The sequence below is a fragment of the Littorina saxatilis genome, linkage group LG3, assembly GCF_037325665.1.
Source record: "Littorina saxatilis isolate snail1 linkage group LG3, US_GU_Lsax_2.0, whole genome shotgun sequence".
Taxonomy (NCBI): domain Eukaryota; kingdom Metazoa; phylum Mollusca; class Gastropoda; order Littorinimorpha; family Littorinidae; genus Littorina; species Littorina saxatilis.
In genome coordinates, this window is record NC_090247.1 from 8,728,436 (window position 1) to 8,745,175 (window position 16,740).

At 41.5% G+C, this 16,740-nt stretch overlaps 2 protein-coding genes across 5 annotated transcripts in view; one reads left to right on the forward strand and one right to left on the reverse strand.

The window, feature by feature from the left end:
- Nucleotides 1-4,628, reverse strand: LOC138961544 (uncharacterized HIT-like protein Synpcc7942_1390). Its single transcript, XM_070333203.1, has 6 exons — nt 4,493-4,628; nt 3,958-4,086; nt 2,449-2,583; nt 1,608-1,712; nt 1,221-1,293; nt 1-1,012 (listed from the first exon to the last, which is right to left on the reverse strand). Exons 2-6 carry the CDS (start codon nt 4,069-4,071, stop codon nt 921-923), a joined length of 519 nt encoding a protein of 172 aa, XP_070189304.1. The 5' UTR covers nt 4,072-4,086; nt 4,493-4,628; the 3' UTR covers nt 1-920.
- Nucleotides 4,629-4,707: 79 nt separating this feature from the next.
- Nucleotides 4,708-16,740, forward strand: part of LOC138961539 (DENN domain-containing protein 5B-like) — a gene marked incomplete in the record, with an annotated part of 44,940 nt that continues 32,907 nt past the window's right edge. For all 4 annotated transcript variants that reach the window (XM_070333196.1, XM_070333195.1, XM_070333198.1 and 1 more), the window contains 7 exon segments: nt 4,708-4,847; nt 7,507-7,616; nt 8,720-9,254; nt 10,296-10,421; nt 12,288-12,475; nt 12,959-13,262; nt 15,991-16,491. In XM_070333196.1, the coding sequence (XP_070189297.1) occupies nt 4,751-4,847; nt 7,507-7,616; nt 8,720-9,254; nt 10,296-10,421; nt 12,288-12,475; nt 12,959-13,262; nt 15,991-16,491 (1,861 nt within the window).

The following is a 16,740-nucleotide window of genomic DNA, read 5'->3' on the forward strand; positions in this document are numbered from 1 at the left end:
AACTGTTTAACATGAATCAACCTTTATTGACATAGATGAATCCCAATGACAATGTAAAGCACCCACAAAGAATTGTTTGGCAACCGCAGTAAGCGTGCAATGCACTATTTGCAAACAAGACTCCAGTATATCGTCAGTGGCCTTCAAAGACCTCGTAACTTACATTTTCCCGATTTTCGGATTTTTGCATGGTTCCGTCCCTTGATTTTTTTCCTATCATCTGTGAAAAGCTTGTAACTCTATCTATTTTGCAAAGGTCTTTTTCCCCTGATTTTAAAAACCTCGTATTCCCGTTGGGTGTTGAGACATTAGCGACATTAGCGGGAAAACCTCGTATTGTCTGTTTGAATCCCTGCGAGTCTGTTGAAAATCCTCGTAATTGTTCCTTAAATTCAAAACAAAAAAGTTCAAAACAAAAAAGTGAAAACCTCGTATCTACACGTTTTGATCTGGTGAAGAGGAATTTGATTTTTAAAACGCTCATTATCTCAGAACTATGATTTTGAAGATACGAGGTCTTCGAAGGCCACTGACGATATTCAAAGTCACAAAAGCACTGTGTTTTACCAGCTCCTCTTAGAGCTCAGCAAAGACATACAATGCATAACTGAAAATTGGATGTCCCAAAGTGTCAGTAATTCCCTCTGTTTATGTCTATACTCCTAACAAATGCACGTACCTAGCAAGTGTATCCAAATGTGTATCTTTACTGATCGAGGACTACAAATGGCTCAGTAAATTCATTGTCACATTCTCACAACAAAGAATAAAAATATCCCAAAATACTTATTCTTTATAGGGAAAAAAGAGAAAACAAATGGTAGAAGTGACAACTTCAGCACAAAATTGATCAGATACAGTACTGCACCATTATAAGGATTATTGACAAACGAACACACAAACACACAAACATGAATACATTATCCTGGAGGCCAGGTCATCTGGCGACCGCCCATGACGTGAACATGCAGATGATAAACTGACTGGCTTCCATCGGGGCCATTGTTGATCACTGCCAAACAAAACATTACACTCTTTCAGAATATATCTCAGTCACAGAAAAACAACCACAGGTATTTCTCAGAAGCATTTCAAAATAAACTCTCCCACCCCCCCCCTCCCACATTGTTGTTTTTGTGTGTGTATATAGTCTGGTATTCTATCCCACCAAGGAAAGTAAGTTGGTTGAAATATAAAATAAGAAAACCGCAGACACTCACCGACCCTATAGCCTTTCTCCAATTTTTCATCCTTGGCCACTTGTGACGCCACAAACAGTAAATGCCCCAGGAGCTGCAAAGAATGTTCAACACACAGACATCAGCCCACAGACTATTCTTCGATCGGTTCCTCTGAGTGTGGTCTTATCCCCACACTTCTCTAGCCTCACATATACCCTTCTAAATTAACATTAACCCAGCACTGTGCTATGATCGACGTATAGCTCTAAATAAAACATTTATTTTTTTTACCAAAAATGAAAATATCCTCCAGTACTCTACTTAATCTGCTTTTGTTCCAAGACGAAGAAGAAGAGGTAGAAGCTGTAGTGGATAAGTAAGGAAAAGGATAAAAGCAGTTTAACTTGACCATTGCTAATCACATACCTCTTCGTCCTCTTGTGTTACATCGCTGATCCCAGGAATGGGTTTACGTGGAATCACCAAAAAGTGAACAGGCGCCTGGGGAGTCACATCTCTGAATGCAATGCACTGAAACACAGAAGATCCATTGTCATTTCATATATATTTCATGCGCATATGAATTAGCTGCTAGTGCTAGTAAAAGATCATCAGCCTCTTATACAGTATACTGTAGTATCTGAGAGACAAATCCAATACTCACTCTAGAAATGTTGATGACTATAGATCAGAAGAATTATGCAGTGTAAGTGTCTAATCAATTCACATATTTCACAGGTAATATGTGCACATTAGGAAATATACACTTGATAGTAATAGTGGGAACGTTTGCTGGTGTAAGGGACACAACTCTTCAATGCACAAATGTACTTGTTTGGTGTCCAATGTACTTTTGATTTAAAAACCTGTAGATTCTATTAGATGAGTCCAGAGCATATCAGCTTGAAAGTAATAAGAAATTGCTTTTGCTCATCACACAAACGTTTCGCTTTTTCAATTCAATTTTGTTTTTATTATTATTGGATTTGCCTGGGGGGTTTACAGCAAAAGCTTACACTTACCTTAATTCACACTCGAACACATTGTCAACATGTCATATCTTCAATATATAACACATATACTCTCAGAATGGGACTGGCACAGATGCACATGAGAAACACAGACACAAAGATGAAACAAAAACGCAGGCAGAAAGATGGACCAACAGGCTGACCGACCAACAGACAGAAAAAACACATATATATACTATGACAAATTCATCAGCAACATGTGTTTGTCTCTAACTAGCAGTTCTGTGTCAGCAAACCTGGGAATCCTCATAGATGATATCTGCAGGAATGGATTTGTCTAGGATTTTGGAGAAAATGGTAGGCTGTCCCGCAGATTTTGAAGCTGCCTTTGCCTTTGAAACTTCATCTGTGCACACATGCTCTGTACTGTGCTGAAAAATAGACACACACACACACCGTCTAAAACATATATTTACACTAAGGCACACAAAAAAAAGTTGAATGTTTCTGGTCACCCGACCCTACCTAGTTTTTTCCCGCCGACCCTAGACTTTTTTTTATTGCATTTGTAAAAATAAAAGCGTCAAAACGAAAGTAACAGACGGCAGACGACACAAGGGGGATAACCCCGCATCCCTTTTGTCTCATTTGTTTTGTAATGTGTTGTCTTTCTCTTTGTAAGTCCAGTCTCTTTGCGTCACTGTATTATGTATAGTTATTTTCTACCCTGACCAAAAAACAAAAAACAAAAAAACAAAAAAACAAAAAATCCCTACCTACCTACCCTATTTTTTTTAGCCATGTTACCAGAAACATACAACTTTTTTTGTGTGTGCCTAATACACAAACACAACTATAGACACAAGCCCGTATGTCTTCACCTGAATGAATGAAAATTCACATGTTTACATCTTTCTGCAAATTGTTTGCATGTGCTCCTAATTCTAATTCCCCATATTCACTCTTAACCTCTGCGCACCCCATCAAGGCAAAGAAACTAAAACAGCTCATTCTAATTACTTTTAAGGGTGCAAATCATCTCAACAATAAAATCCGTGTTTTATCGGGACAGAGAGACAGACAAAGACAGTAAGAGAGAAACAGACAGAGACAGACGGACAGATGAACATACAGACAGACAGGCAGACAGACAGAAAGAGTTCAATGCTTGTTATTTTGAAACATATTATATTCTTCAGGCATGGGAATTCAAAAAAGTAAAAAAGGCTGAAAATTTTTAATAATATCAAAGTTGACGACGCAAAGCCCTACCCCCCAGAAAAAATTCTCCAAAGAACCCAAATTGTGCAATTTGGTGTCATCTGAGCTCCAAGTTTGCCATTGAATTCAGTTTTCAGAACCATTTTTGTCTCCCCCATTTATTTTTTCTGCGGACACTTTTGCTTTTTCAGCAGAACAAAAAAAAGAATTCTGCGGAAATTTGCTTTTCGGCGGACAATTCCCATGCCTGATTCTTCAATGAATTTGAAATCCCAATCCCAACACTTTCTACAGCCATTTGGTACACCACACTGCTCAGTGTAGATTTGCTCATTCTGAGGCCAGTTAGCCTCATGCAACTACAGTTAGGAAATGAAGGTATAGGTCACTGCTGTACTTTAGTGTAAGATTTGGACACCCATACCACATACACACAGACTAAAACAAACAAATAAGCAAACAAACAAACAAACAAACAAACATAACTACACTTTCAGACAAAATGCAGAAAAATACACAAAACACACACATACATGCATAAAATCAAGACCTACCCCCAGCCTCCCCTCCAAAACAATACTTACCACTCCTCTGATCAAATGACCTGACAGACTGGCTGCAGTCAGACAGCGCACAACAGAAACAAGCTGACAACTGAATTTTTTTGTTGCCATGGTTCTGATTAGTAAACTTGCCATCTTGGCTGATTTCTACTGCACAGAAAAAATCAGAAATGTAAATGTTATTTGTTGACTCTACATGTGTGTGTGTGTGTGTGTGTGTGTGTGTGTGTGTGTGTGTCACGGTGTGTGTGTCACGGTGTGTGTGTGTGTGTGTGTGTGTGTGTGTTTCTAATACATAATACAGGGCAAACCTGAACACACACACACGAACACACACACACACACACACACACACACACACACACACACCACGAAACAAGCATTACAATCTCAAAAGAAGGTGTGTACTGAAAACGGACTGGGGAAATAACCAACAGCTCGTTTCCCCTGCATTCAGAAGAGTTCGATTGCTGACAGATGTCCGCACCCACTAACGCTTTACTGCAAAACTAAAAGAGAAACGAGACAAAATCACCTACTTTATTTACAAACTTACGTATAGTTGCAGATAATGTCTTTCAGTTTCAGCTGATGAGAGCACTTTCCAAACAAGTGTCTGCTTTCGCCAACAGAGTTACGTCCCCTGACATATAGATGGCAGTGGCGCATGAAGTCTTGTTGATGACAGAACAACACAGACGACAGTCATGAGTAATGAGATAGAGGCGTCTTTGTGAGGCGTTTTTGCCTGTACAGCATAACCCTTTGGCACCAAACATGACTTGATACACACGAGCTTCGATTCTAAACAACGATGGCCGCCCAGCCTGTGATTCCAAACCGATTAGTGGATTATTTCGTCATTTGTGGCCTGGATGCATCTTCGGGTCTGGAACCAGACCGACTTTCTGGTTCGTAATTTACGTCATACTTTGTTTATCTCTCGATACAACGTAGTTGATACAGTTAAGAAAATCCCCAGAAAATGATAGCGCAGATCGTTGTAAACTTTGGTTGTAACGTGTAAAAAAAAACCTGAAGAAGATTAGCATAATTTCTTGTTCATCATTCATGTCTTCTGTAGTCTTGAACTTTGGGATGCTGGAGTGAAGATGCTTGTGCACCCCCCGTGACGTACATGATATAGACTACTAGAGCTCATTTTTCATGTCGTAAAACTAATATGATCAGTTATTCAAATTTAATAAACCAGAAGATCAGCAGTTATATGGTAACAAAACATTCAACTTTTGATGTGCCACTCCTCTGAGTCTGATAGAGATCACTAAGTACTGCTATAGATCTCCTTGTCAGTCATTATACATACATGATTGTACAACAGAAGGCTACTGTCTGTTGTTGTTACTGCACTCTGTTGACCCCTGTGCATTTAGATGTTGTCATTCTCAGCGTGCACATCATTGCTTCTGATATAAAAAAAAATTTAAAAAAATTGTTAGTTCATATATGAAACTGAGTCGGCCGAGAATGCACTGGTATTAATAATGATAGTTACGTGTATAAACTATAATACAGTAGCTCATCAAATTATAATGGCCAGTTCCTTGCTGAGCCTAAAATAATTTTTCCTCTCATTGCAGCCTCAGATCGAAGGAGCAGGGATGTCGTTAGGTGTCGGACATCGGACATTTATTGATGAAAATCCCCAAATGTCCGATTCACATTGCCGCATGTCGGTCAGATGTCCTATCGTTTTAGCCTGAGCGTGGTCATTGTCCGATATGTACTCCATTCCTTCGGACAGTGCGATATTCGTTAATTTTCATTTCAAGATACAAATCTTCTAAAAGACCGAACGCTCTCGTGTTCAGCTGACACTGAAGTTGCCAGTGCCGCGTGCGGATCTTTTCTTTTGTCGGGAATTCCCGAACCGTTTGCGGTATGCGACGTTTGGGTATTTATAACCGTCTCGGTGCAGCGCACTGATCTAAAAATAGTGGATTATTTTTAGAATAGATCAGTGCATGCTACAGGAGTACGGGAGACAACTCCAGCGGCTCTGAAGTTGTTCATGTTGGTTTCTTTTTTGTGGTTTCTTTGAAACAAAACAAATACAACATTATACGCACACTGTGTTGATGTATTTACTATATTATGTGTGTGTTCTACAGCGCGCGCGCATGGGTGTGTGTGTGTGCGTGTGTGTGTGGGCGCATGACTTTGGAACAATTCCATGGAATGTTATAAGCTGTTTGGCGCAAATTCATAATGTCCTATGAAACTTTCTGAAAGCGGTCAAATGTCCTATTGATGCTGAAGAACTCAGGACATTTGTCCTATAGGTATGAATTTGTAGCAACATCCCTGAAGGAGCATTCACTATTCTGATGTATTGCATTTGTTGTCACAAGGAGTGTTAAATTCCTTTTGTAAGAGACAAGGTTGCTCTTGAGTTCAGTTGCTGAAACAGTGAAACTGAAAGTAGCGCTGTGATAATTGGCACTGCATGTATGTGGTACTTATAATCCCAGCGAAGCTGGAGGTATCGCACGAACGCTATACTGTACTCGACTTGAGAAATGTTCATGCCGATAATGCATGACAAAGAAGGATTGTTTGTGCACTAACTCAGTAACTAGGGCTACAGCTGGGGATGAAAGTTCACCAAACATTGGGAACAATACATACTAACTTAAATACGGTGGATGACATAGGACTATTCGTTTTTTGAGTAAATTAAGTGTGTATTAGTGTGTGTGAGTGTGTACGCATACATGTGAGTGTGTGTACGAGAGAGAGAGAATGTGTGGTTATTTATGTGTATATTGCGTGAGTATGTGTGTGTGTGTGTGTTTAAGAGAGAGAGTGGGTGTGTGCCTGCGTGCGTAAGTGTGTTGTTGAATTTGTGTGTGTATGAGTGTGTATACAGAGGTGTGTTTGTTTGTAAAGGTGTGTGTATGCGTATGAGTGTGTACTTTGTGTGTAGGAAGTTTGTGTGACTGAGTCACTGAGTGCATGTAAGTGAATCTGTGTGTGTGTGTGACTTGAGGTGTGTGTATGTGTGTATGAGACTGAGAAAGAGAGAGACAGAAAAAGCGGATTTGTCCTTCGCTGGGGGTTTGGGATTGCACTTCTACTTAATTTATATATATTAAGTTTTAATACCTCAATCTGTCATTCTGTGTATCATTGTGTGTGTAACTGTGTGTACATGACAGTGGCACATAGAAGGAGTATGCGTGTAGCAGTCTCACTAGCAAGTTTTTTTGTTTTCGTTATATTGATAACGATCGATTTATTTGCTAATTGTGTACGTGATTGTGTTTTTATTTATTTTAAGATTTTTTAAATGTGTATGTATTGTTGCTGTAATGAAGATTATTATAGTTTATATGAAGATTGATTGTAAGGCGCTTAGAATTATTTTAGGATTTGTGCCATAAATACTCTTATTATTTATTAAGGAGATTTCTATAGCGCATAACTAAAAGCACTATGCGCTTAATTATTATTATTATTATTATTATTATATTCTGCATTCATAATCATAGTGGTTAACTGATCTGTTATAATTTTTGTTATTATATCATATGTTTTATTTTCTTGCAGGGGATAATCTGCAGTGTGCACCGTTAGACCGTCCTTTCAAGTCCAAGGTTCTTGCTCACTACCCTGAATCGGTGCCATGGATTCCTTTCGACAAGGCTGCTGTGGGGATGGTAGGTTGCAAAGATTTTGGTTCGTGTACAATGGACCCCCTGGCCTCACCCTTTAGCCCAAAACTCCCTCCCTTTGGCTTTGACAGACTTGTTTTCTCAGACTTTTTGTTCATAAGGCCAAAAAAAAAAAATAGGTGTGGTTACGGTAACATAGCCAAATAAAATAGGGTAGGAAGGTGGGCAATCACTTATTTTTTTTAAACTTTTTTTTCTAATGTGTACAAATTAAACCTACTTATGACAGGGAAATAAGTGTGCGACTCGAGCGCTTTCGCTTTCATTGCGTTTTCTGCACTCGTTTTCTTGTTTTTTGTGGGTTTTTTTGACAAATGTAATAAAAAGTTATAGGGTCGGCCCCTAAAAATAGGGTAGGTCGGGTTACTGTAACCACACCTATTTTTTTTTTAGGCCTAACCTCTGTATTTGTACCCCCGTTTTAAGACTCCCTCCCTTTAAAGACCTGATTTGCGCAGATATTTTGACCTCGTAAAATAGGGAACCCACTGTATCCATAAATCCAGGCCAAATATTTTAAGTTGATCCCTGGGACATAAACAAGAAAGTAAGAAAAAGATGAATGTTACAAAAGTACTTCTTCTGGAAAAGAATGGCGCTGACTCAGTGACCTCTTTCAAGTTGGATATGCTTATTCAGTTATTGTTACAACTTACACTAGTTTTGGATCTATCTTAGTTTTACAACTTACAAGGCAAACCCCTGTTACTAAAATGCGATTTTGGCAGACCTCTAACACCAAACGCAGAAAATGGAAGCAATTTACACTGGAAACTAAGCTAATAATACAATGTGTATGTTAATTGCATTACAATTTACATACAGTTTAAATCAGTTTGATCCCACTCACAGTGTTTGTCTCTTGATTTGCTTTATAATTATTATTGCAGTTTAATTTATCCAGACATTTATTAGCAAAGGATTGAAAATCAAAACGACTCACTGCAGTCGGTGTGGTGACAACTGACATCAAAGCTGCAGATTTTGGGTGGTCCTCTTTCACTTTTAGTTTAAGACATAATTTAAGACATTTTCATCGTCTGCAATCATTATGATATAGATCTACATTACACATGATCTGTTTTCAGCTGTGCATGCCCCGCGGCCTGTCCTTCAAAACGCAGAGGGACAAACGAATAAACTCTTTTCACTCCTTCATAATCACGCGGGAAGACGGCAGCCGCTGCCATGGCGCTGCGCTGGTGTTCTTCGAGGAGGTGACCAGCCCTGAGGTGTGCACGGCCATGCAGACACTTCACGCCATGCACAGTGCCGACGCCATCGTCTCCCTTCCCGTCTTCACACTCGGCTCTGGGGACAGTCCGGAAATGGTCAAGAAAATCTCTGAGCGTCGGATCCGTGAGAAATTTCACGGTTTTGACAGCAGTAGAGACAAACTGTTTGTGACCAAGTGCATATGCCTGATGACTAGTCTGCCATACATGTTTCCGTGTAGAAATTTCCTTCACCAACTCTATGACGTTGCCATGAAGTCTGCGTCTGCCTGTGCCTTGCCGTTAGAGGCATATGTCTGCAATGTGATATACGAAGTGCCTCTGCTTCCGCCAGGGCGTAGTATGAAGTTTTACGGCCCCCAGGGGCCCATCTATTGTCAGCGTCCAAGTAAGTTGTGGATCTTTATGAACATTAATACAAGTTACTTTAAATTACATGTAATACCATTTGGAGGTATGCACAGGGTGACCCCCAAAAAATGCAACCCATGAAAATGCTAATAACTTCTGCATCTGTCCAATGAAGTACTTCATATTTGGTGTACATTAATTTCATCTTATGCATCAGATCATATCACAAAGTTTCCAATTAATAGGTTATGTAGTCTGATTTTTGTGCTTTTTCGAAAAAAATATCCTGAATTTGGATAATTTGTTTGAAAGAGCACAAAAACACAGACCATTTGACTGATACATTTGAAACTTTATGATATGATCATGCATAAGCTGAAATTGATGTTCACCAAATATGAAGCAGTTTGTTGAACAGATGCAGAAGTTATTAGAATATGTATGGGTTGCATCTTTTGGGTCACCCTGTAGCATTTTGTCAGGTTCTGTCATTTGTGCATGAAGCTCAGAGTTTTGATCACACTGGGTGATATCATTATATATAATGATTTACAGTGTCAGAAGAGAATCTTATTGGAGGCTTTACTTGTTTCCAGACCTCACTGTTTTTAGGATCTGAATAACACAAAAAGTTTGTACTTAACAGGATGGAAGATCTGTTTTTTAAGTTGCTAAAGGACTTAAAGTTTTACAATTTAGCGATCACTGTATTACTGTTAGCTATGAATCTAGCTGTAATTTCAAAGTTTTACAATTTAGCGATCACTGTATTGCTGTTAGCTATTAATTTAGCTGTAATTTCAAAGTTTTACAATTTAGCGATCACTGTATTGATGTTAGCTATTAATTTAGCTGTAATTTCAAAGTTTTACAATTTAGCGATCACTGTATTGCTGTTAGCTATTAATTTAGCTGTAATTTCAAAGTTTTACAATTTAGCGATCATTGTATTGCTGTTAGCTATTAATTTAGCTGTAATTTTAAAGTTTTACAATTTAGGGATCACTGTCTTACTGTTAGCTATTAATCTAGCAGTAATTTCAAACTATTTTTCAAGTTGCATGATATCTTTCAACAGATATTGGCGAGCCTCCACTGTTCGACCTGCCACTGTGGGAGCTGTTTCGCTTGCTTGGGGTGGACAATGTACTCAGTGTCTTCATTTGTTTACTGCTGGAACACCAAGTTCTCTTCTATTCTTCTGGTAAGTATAGCTCAGTTGGTAGAGCACTGGACTTGTGATCATAGGGTCCCGGGTAGCTCAGTTGGTAGAGCACTGGACTTGTGATCATAGGGTCCCGGGTAGCTCAGGTGGTAGAGCACTGGACTTGTGATCATAGGGTCCCGGGTAGCTCAGTTGGTAGAGCACTGGACTTGTGATCATAGGGTCCCGGGTAGCTCAGTTGGTAGAGCACTGGACTTGTGATCATAGGGTCCCGGGTAGCTCAATTGGTAGAGCACTGGACTTGTGATCATAGGGTCCCGGGTAGCTCAGTTGGTAGAGCACTGGACTTGTGATCATAGGGTCCCGGGTAGCTCAGTTGGTAGAGCACTGGACTTGTGATCATTGGGTCCCGGGTAGCTCAGTTGGTAGAGCACTGGACTTGTGGTCCTCGGGTGGTGGGTTCAAATCCGGGCCGGGACAGACACCGTCAACTTTATGTGCAGACTCACCCCTGTGTCACCACTGTGGCACATAAAAGGCCTGAATCATTCTGCTACAAGTGTAGGTGGCTGATTACACGTGGGTAGCGTGACTCTGTTGCTGCTAGCTTTCCACTGGGAGGAATTGACCCGAATTTGCCAGTGATGGGACAATAAAGCAATGCAAATGAAAAAAAATGAACACTTGTAGTTCTATGCAGTCATGGTTAGGAATTTGTGTCTGTTTGCTACATTTGGTATGAAACTATGATCAGCCCAGCCAGGAAAATGTTGAGTGAAAAACTTGTAGCAATGACAATACTGAATAGTGGTTATTTCCTTGTCCCAGTTTGTGACCAAACATTTTGATGCTAATCTCACGTGGGTTTGTGTTGGTCTCCCCAGTGGTAGTAAACTGATGTGTTTGACTGACAACATATCAAAGGCAGTCAAAACACTGACAGGAAACTGCTGATGGAAGAGTTAGATCTGTGTTTATGTGCTGTGTTTCATTTTTTGTTATGACACATTTTGCGTGACAATGGCATTAACAGCTGCTGTATGCCTTGAGGGGGATGCTTACTACAAAACTTAAAAGGTTACAAACTCACAATTTAAAAGTTACAAACTCGGTGCTACTGATCAACTGCCACAGGACATCTTTGTTTTGTCTATTTAATAAGTTGAAACGTAGCTTATTTAAATTATTAACAATATATCAAAACATTTTGAGTAACCTTATTTCATTCAATTATCTCAGAAGCTATTTGGAGTGAGTTATCAAGTACAGTGGTGTCGACAATGAAAGGACACCCTTTAGACTATGCAGCTTGAAGTGGCTGTACATTGCAGGTGGCCTGTCATGACAGGTATGTTTTGATCAAGGCCCCCCAAAAAAAAAAGTCTGTTTACGGTAACCCGACCGACCCTATTTTTTTCGCGCGACCCTAGACTCTTTTTTTTGGCATTTAGGGAGAAAAAAAAATCTTTTGGTTTTTTTTGCAAAATAACGTAAAAATATGGTTTTTTGGAGGGGAAAAAAAAAATCCCGACCTACTGACCCTATTTTTTTGGCCTATGTTACCGTAAACAGACCTATTTTTTTTTGGCCTAAGCTAATAGACAGAGGGACAAAAGAAAGTGTCCTTTATTGGGGGCTTGCCTATTACACTGTTATCGCTGGCACTACAGTGGAACCCCCCTTTTAAGACCCCCCAATTTAAGACTTCCCCCCTTTTAAGACCCTGTTTGCTCAGGTGTTCTGTTCATAACCTCTGTAAAATTACCCCCATTTTAAGATTCCCTCCTTTTTAAGACCTGAGGCTGATTTTGTCAGATTTTTGGAGGTCTTAAAAGGGGGGTTCCACTGTACTGTAATTCACTTCAGCATGTGACTGTAACTTTTTATCACGTTTTTGCCAAACAGATTACCAGCGCTTGATGCTAGTGGCGGAGGGTGTGAACTGTCTCATCTTCCCCTTCACGTGGCAACACGTCTACGTCCCGATTCTGCCAGCCTCCCTGGTGCATTTCCTGGACGCCCCTGTGCCGTTCATCATGGGCCTGTATCGCTGTAGCCACGAGGCCCGCTCTGAGCTCACACTTCCCAGCGAGGTGGGTTGTTTGTGTGTTTTGTTTTCCCTTTATTATGGGCCTGTATTGCTGTAGCCACAATTCGCGCTCTGAGCTGACACTTCCCAGCGAGGTCAGTTGTTTTTGTGTGTTTTGTTTTCCTTTATTATAGGCCTGTATCGCTCTAGCCATGAGGCCCGCTCTGAGCTCACACTTTCCAGCGAGGTAAGATGTTTGTGTGTTTTGTTTTCCCTTTATGATGGGCCTGTATCTCTCTAGCCATGAGGCCCGCTCTGAGCTCACACTTTCCAGCGAGGTAAGATGTTTGTGTGTTTTGTTTTCCCTTTATTATAGGCCTGTATCGCTGTAGTCACGAGGCCCGCTCTGAGCTCACACTTCCCAGCGAGGTAAGATGTTTGTGTGTTTTGTTTTCCCTTTATTATAGGCCTGTATCGCTGTAGTCCCGAGGCCCGCTCTGAGCTCACACTTCTCAGGCTACCATGTGTTTTGTGTCCTGTTTTTCAGGCTAACATGTGTTTTGTGGACTTGGACGAGGCGACAGTGGACGTCCCAGAGGAGATCCCCATCTTCCCGTACTCCGGTGACCTGCGTGCGGAAATCCGCTCTCTCATCAACCAGTACACCGCCATCTTCACCAAGGAGAAGCAGGCCAGCAGCCAGCCGACCACTCCTCGCCACGGTAACAAGGCTGGCGGCTTGTCAACGGAATCGTCCGGAACTGGCAGCTACCCCAACTCGCCCAAACGCATGGAGATCCTTCAGCAGAGTGAGGCGTGGAAGAAGATTTCCAACCTGGCCAAAAAGACAGGTGAGAAGGTGGTTTTTGGCTCACGTAAGTGTAGCCTATGCGATCGTAACTTTGTCTGTATGTGCGTGCATGCGTGCGTGTGTATGTCTGTGGTAGAAACTCTAACATTTGAAGACGTCACATTACATTGACGTCACATTATGACGTAAGAGGGTTAGACGTCACGCGAAGGAAGTACTGAAAGTCTCGGTCATTATTATTTTGAGCGGGCCGAGACTAGTTGGCAGTCGTGTCCCTGTAAGTAGGCTACATGCAGACAGACAGATCTAGATCTAGTGTCTCGCTTTCTTGCACAGTTTCATCTATGCTCTTTCTGTGTGTGTGTGTGTGTGTGTGTGTATGTGTGACGGAGTGATTGAGTTTGTGTTACTGTTTGTCGATTTCTTACGTGAGCCTTGATGGCTTCGCCTCTTGTTTTCTGTGTGTTTGGGGTTTTGTGTGGTTGGTTCTTTGCCTCCTGAAATTGTGAGGAGTTAAGATAATGTGGGGTTTTTGACTCACATGTGAAGCAAAAGTGAGTCTATGTACTCACCCGAGTCGTCCGTCCGTCCGTCCGTCCGTCCGGACGTCCGGACGTCCGTCCGTCCGGAAAACTTTAACGTTGGATATTTCTTGGACACTATTCAGTCTATCAGTACCAAATTTGCCCCAAAAAACATACATAGCATCTTGACCTTGCTTCAGCTGCCTAAATGGCGGGGTAAAAACGGTCATACACGTAAAATTCCACTCGTGCAAAAAATACACGTAGTGTACGTGGGAGTTTCAGCCCACGAACGCAGAAGAAGAAGAAGACCTTGCTTCAAGGTCAAGGTCGCAGGGGCCATAAATGTTGCCTAAAAAACAGCTATTTTTCACATTTTTCCCATTTTCTCTGAAGTTTTTGAGATTCAATACCTCACCTATATATGATATATAGGGCAAAGTAAGCCCCATCTTTTGATACCAGTTTGGTTTACCTTGCGTCAAGGTCACAGGAGCTCTTCAAAGTTGGATTGTATACAGATTTTGAAGTGACCTTGACCCTGAACTATGGAAGATAACTGTTTCAAACTTAAAAATTATGTGGGGCACATGTTATGCTTTCATCATGAGACACATTTGGTCACATATGATCAAGGTCACTTTGACCCTTATGAAATGTGACCAAAATAAGGTAGTGAACCACTGAAAGTGACCATATCTCATGGTAGAAAGAGCCAATAAGCACCATTGTACTTCCTATGTCTTGAATTAACAGCTTTGTGTTGCATGACCTTGGATGACCTTGACCTTGGGTCAAGGTCACATGTATTTTGGTAGGAAAAATGTGTAAAGCAGTTCTTAGTGTATGATGTCATTGCTAGGTTTAGTTATTTGACCTTGACCCTGAAGGTCAAGGTCATGTAAAGGTCAAGGTCAAGGTCAAGCATGTGAGTCGTATGGGCTTTGCCCTTCTTGTTTTGAGTGAGAGACAAGAGCTAATTTGATAAAAGAAAATAAAAGACTGCGTGCACAATGAAACAGACACACAGATATATAGGAACAAGCACACCGGCAGAGATTATGAGTGGTTTTATTTTTTCACCTCCTCAAATTATTAGGAGGGAAGATGATGTGATTTTGAGAGTGAGACTGAAATACAGCAGCCAATGAGTTTTTTTTTTAAATAACAAGAGAAAGGTGTGCACGCAAGAATGATCGACTTGAGTATATCATATGCTGTAGAGACAAGGAGGTCACCCATTTGTTTTCTGAAAGAAAATTTCCTGTATGTTTTTTTTTTTTTTTTTTTTTTTTTTTTCTTTACACTTGTTCCCTTGTCCCGTTGTGCTCTCACACCGCCCCGTCCCTGCACTCGCTGCTCCAACCACCTCTGAATTTCGTTCCGCTGCCAGACTTGTCGATTTTACAGACGCTCCAGGGGGGATGTCGGGTCGCTGCGGTAGGCTACCCTCGGAAGATGACACTGCACTTCTGCTGAGTCACTTCGACGGTGTTCAGTAGTGGGTCTGTCCCGAGCTAACGGACGCAGCCCACTACCTACTATGCCCCCTACAAACGACATTGACTTTTAAGTCGCGGAGCCAGACTGAGTGAGCGTCACCTCCAGAGAGGAGACCGCCACCACGTCCCTCCGTCGACCCCCCCCAGAACGTCACACGTTGAAGACTGACAGCAGAACTACTATTCAGGGAAGGAAGGAACAGGAACACTGAGACCAAGGTCACCATGAGAGCTCCGGGCATGAAGGGCCACAAGAGCAAGGACAATTTATATTTTGGATGATTAATGAGATGAGGATGATTATAATGATGCTTTGGATTTCCAATTTGGTTTGAGACTACATGACAGGGCAGCACTCTACGCTTACTGTCATAATATATCCTGGTGTCAACCAGGCCCGAGAACTGCCGCACCTGCGGTGTTGGTCAGGTATACAGAACCTGAGCACCCTCAAAGTCGCATTCGTTAAGTGAATGACACTCGGCTGTGTGATCCCAGCCTTCCCATAGGAACCATAGCACTTCCACTCTGGGTAGGAGCCGACCGTAGCCCGAAAAACCCACATGACCCTGATGGGATTCGAACCCACGACCTCCCGGCCCGCAGCCCGATGCGCTAACCACTGCGCTACGGGGGCCGGTATAATTTCCTGTATGTTACATATTCAGAAAATAAAGTTGAATTGAATTATCAAAAGATGAGTGTGAGAATTGTCACTGAACATGGCTTCTCTGTCTTGCAGGTGTGTGGGAGTCCCTGGAGGACTTTGCCGAGGAGGAAGCCCAGCACGCAGCATCTCAGGAAGAACTCAAGGCCAAGGTCATAGCTGAGCAGCAAGACGGCAAAGAAAATGTGCCCGTCATCGAACTCGAGCACCTCAAGTTCAACAACGCTGCACGTGAAATCTTCCTCAACTGCTTCGTCCACATGTTTCTTGGCTACGAGAACTTTGTCGTTAACCCGTCTCAGGACATGGAGTCGTGGCTGAACAACCGCGAAACCATGCACAACTTTGACAAGGCCGCCTTTCTTAGCGATCAACCCGAGTCTCACTTACCCTTCTTGTCGCCGTTCATCGAGTCGCAAATGTTCACCACCATGATAGACAATAAGATCATGTCGCAGTGGGAGGAGACGGACCCCTATTTGTGTGTGTTTGACACCAGGATAAAAGCCTTGAGGGACAAGCTCGGGGAAGCCAGGACGGTTTCTTTTCACCCGTGCAACACAATTGAAGATACCAGTAAGTTGTTAATCAGTTGCTGTTTTTTTGTCTGGTTGTGTCTCTGTCGAGCTCAGAGTTTAGAGTTGTTGCTGTATAAATGGCAGCAAGTTTTTAATTTAATGGTCTACTTAGATTTTGGGGTTTAAGAATTCTTTAATTGTAGTTTTATAAAGAACACTGTCCTTGTTTTGACAGTCTTTCCACAAAGTTGGATTTGCAGATAAGAACATGTGATATTAGCGAGGTGTTGTTGAAAAAAGAAATTAT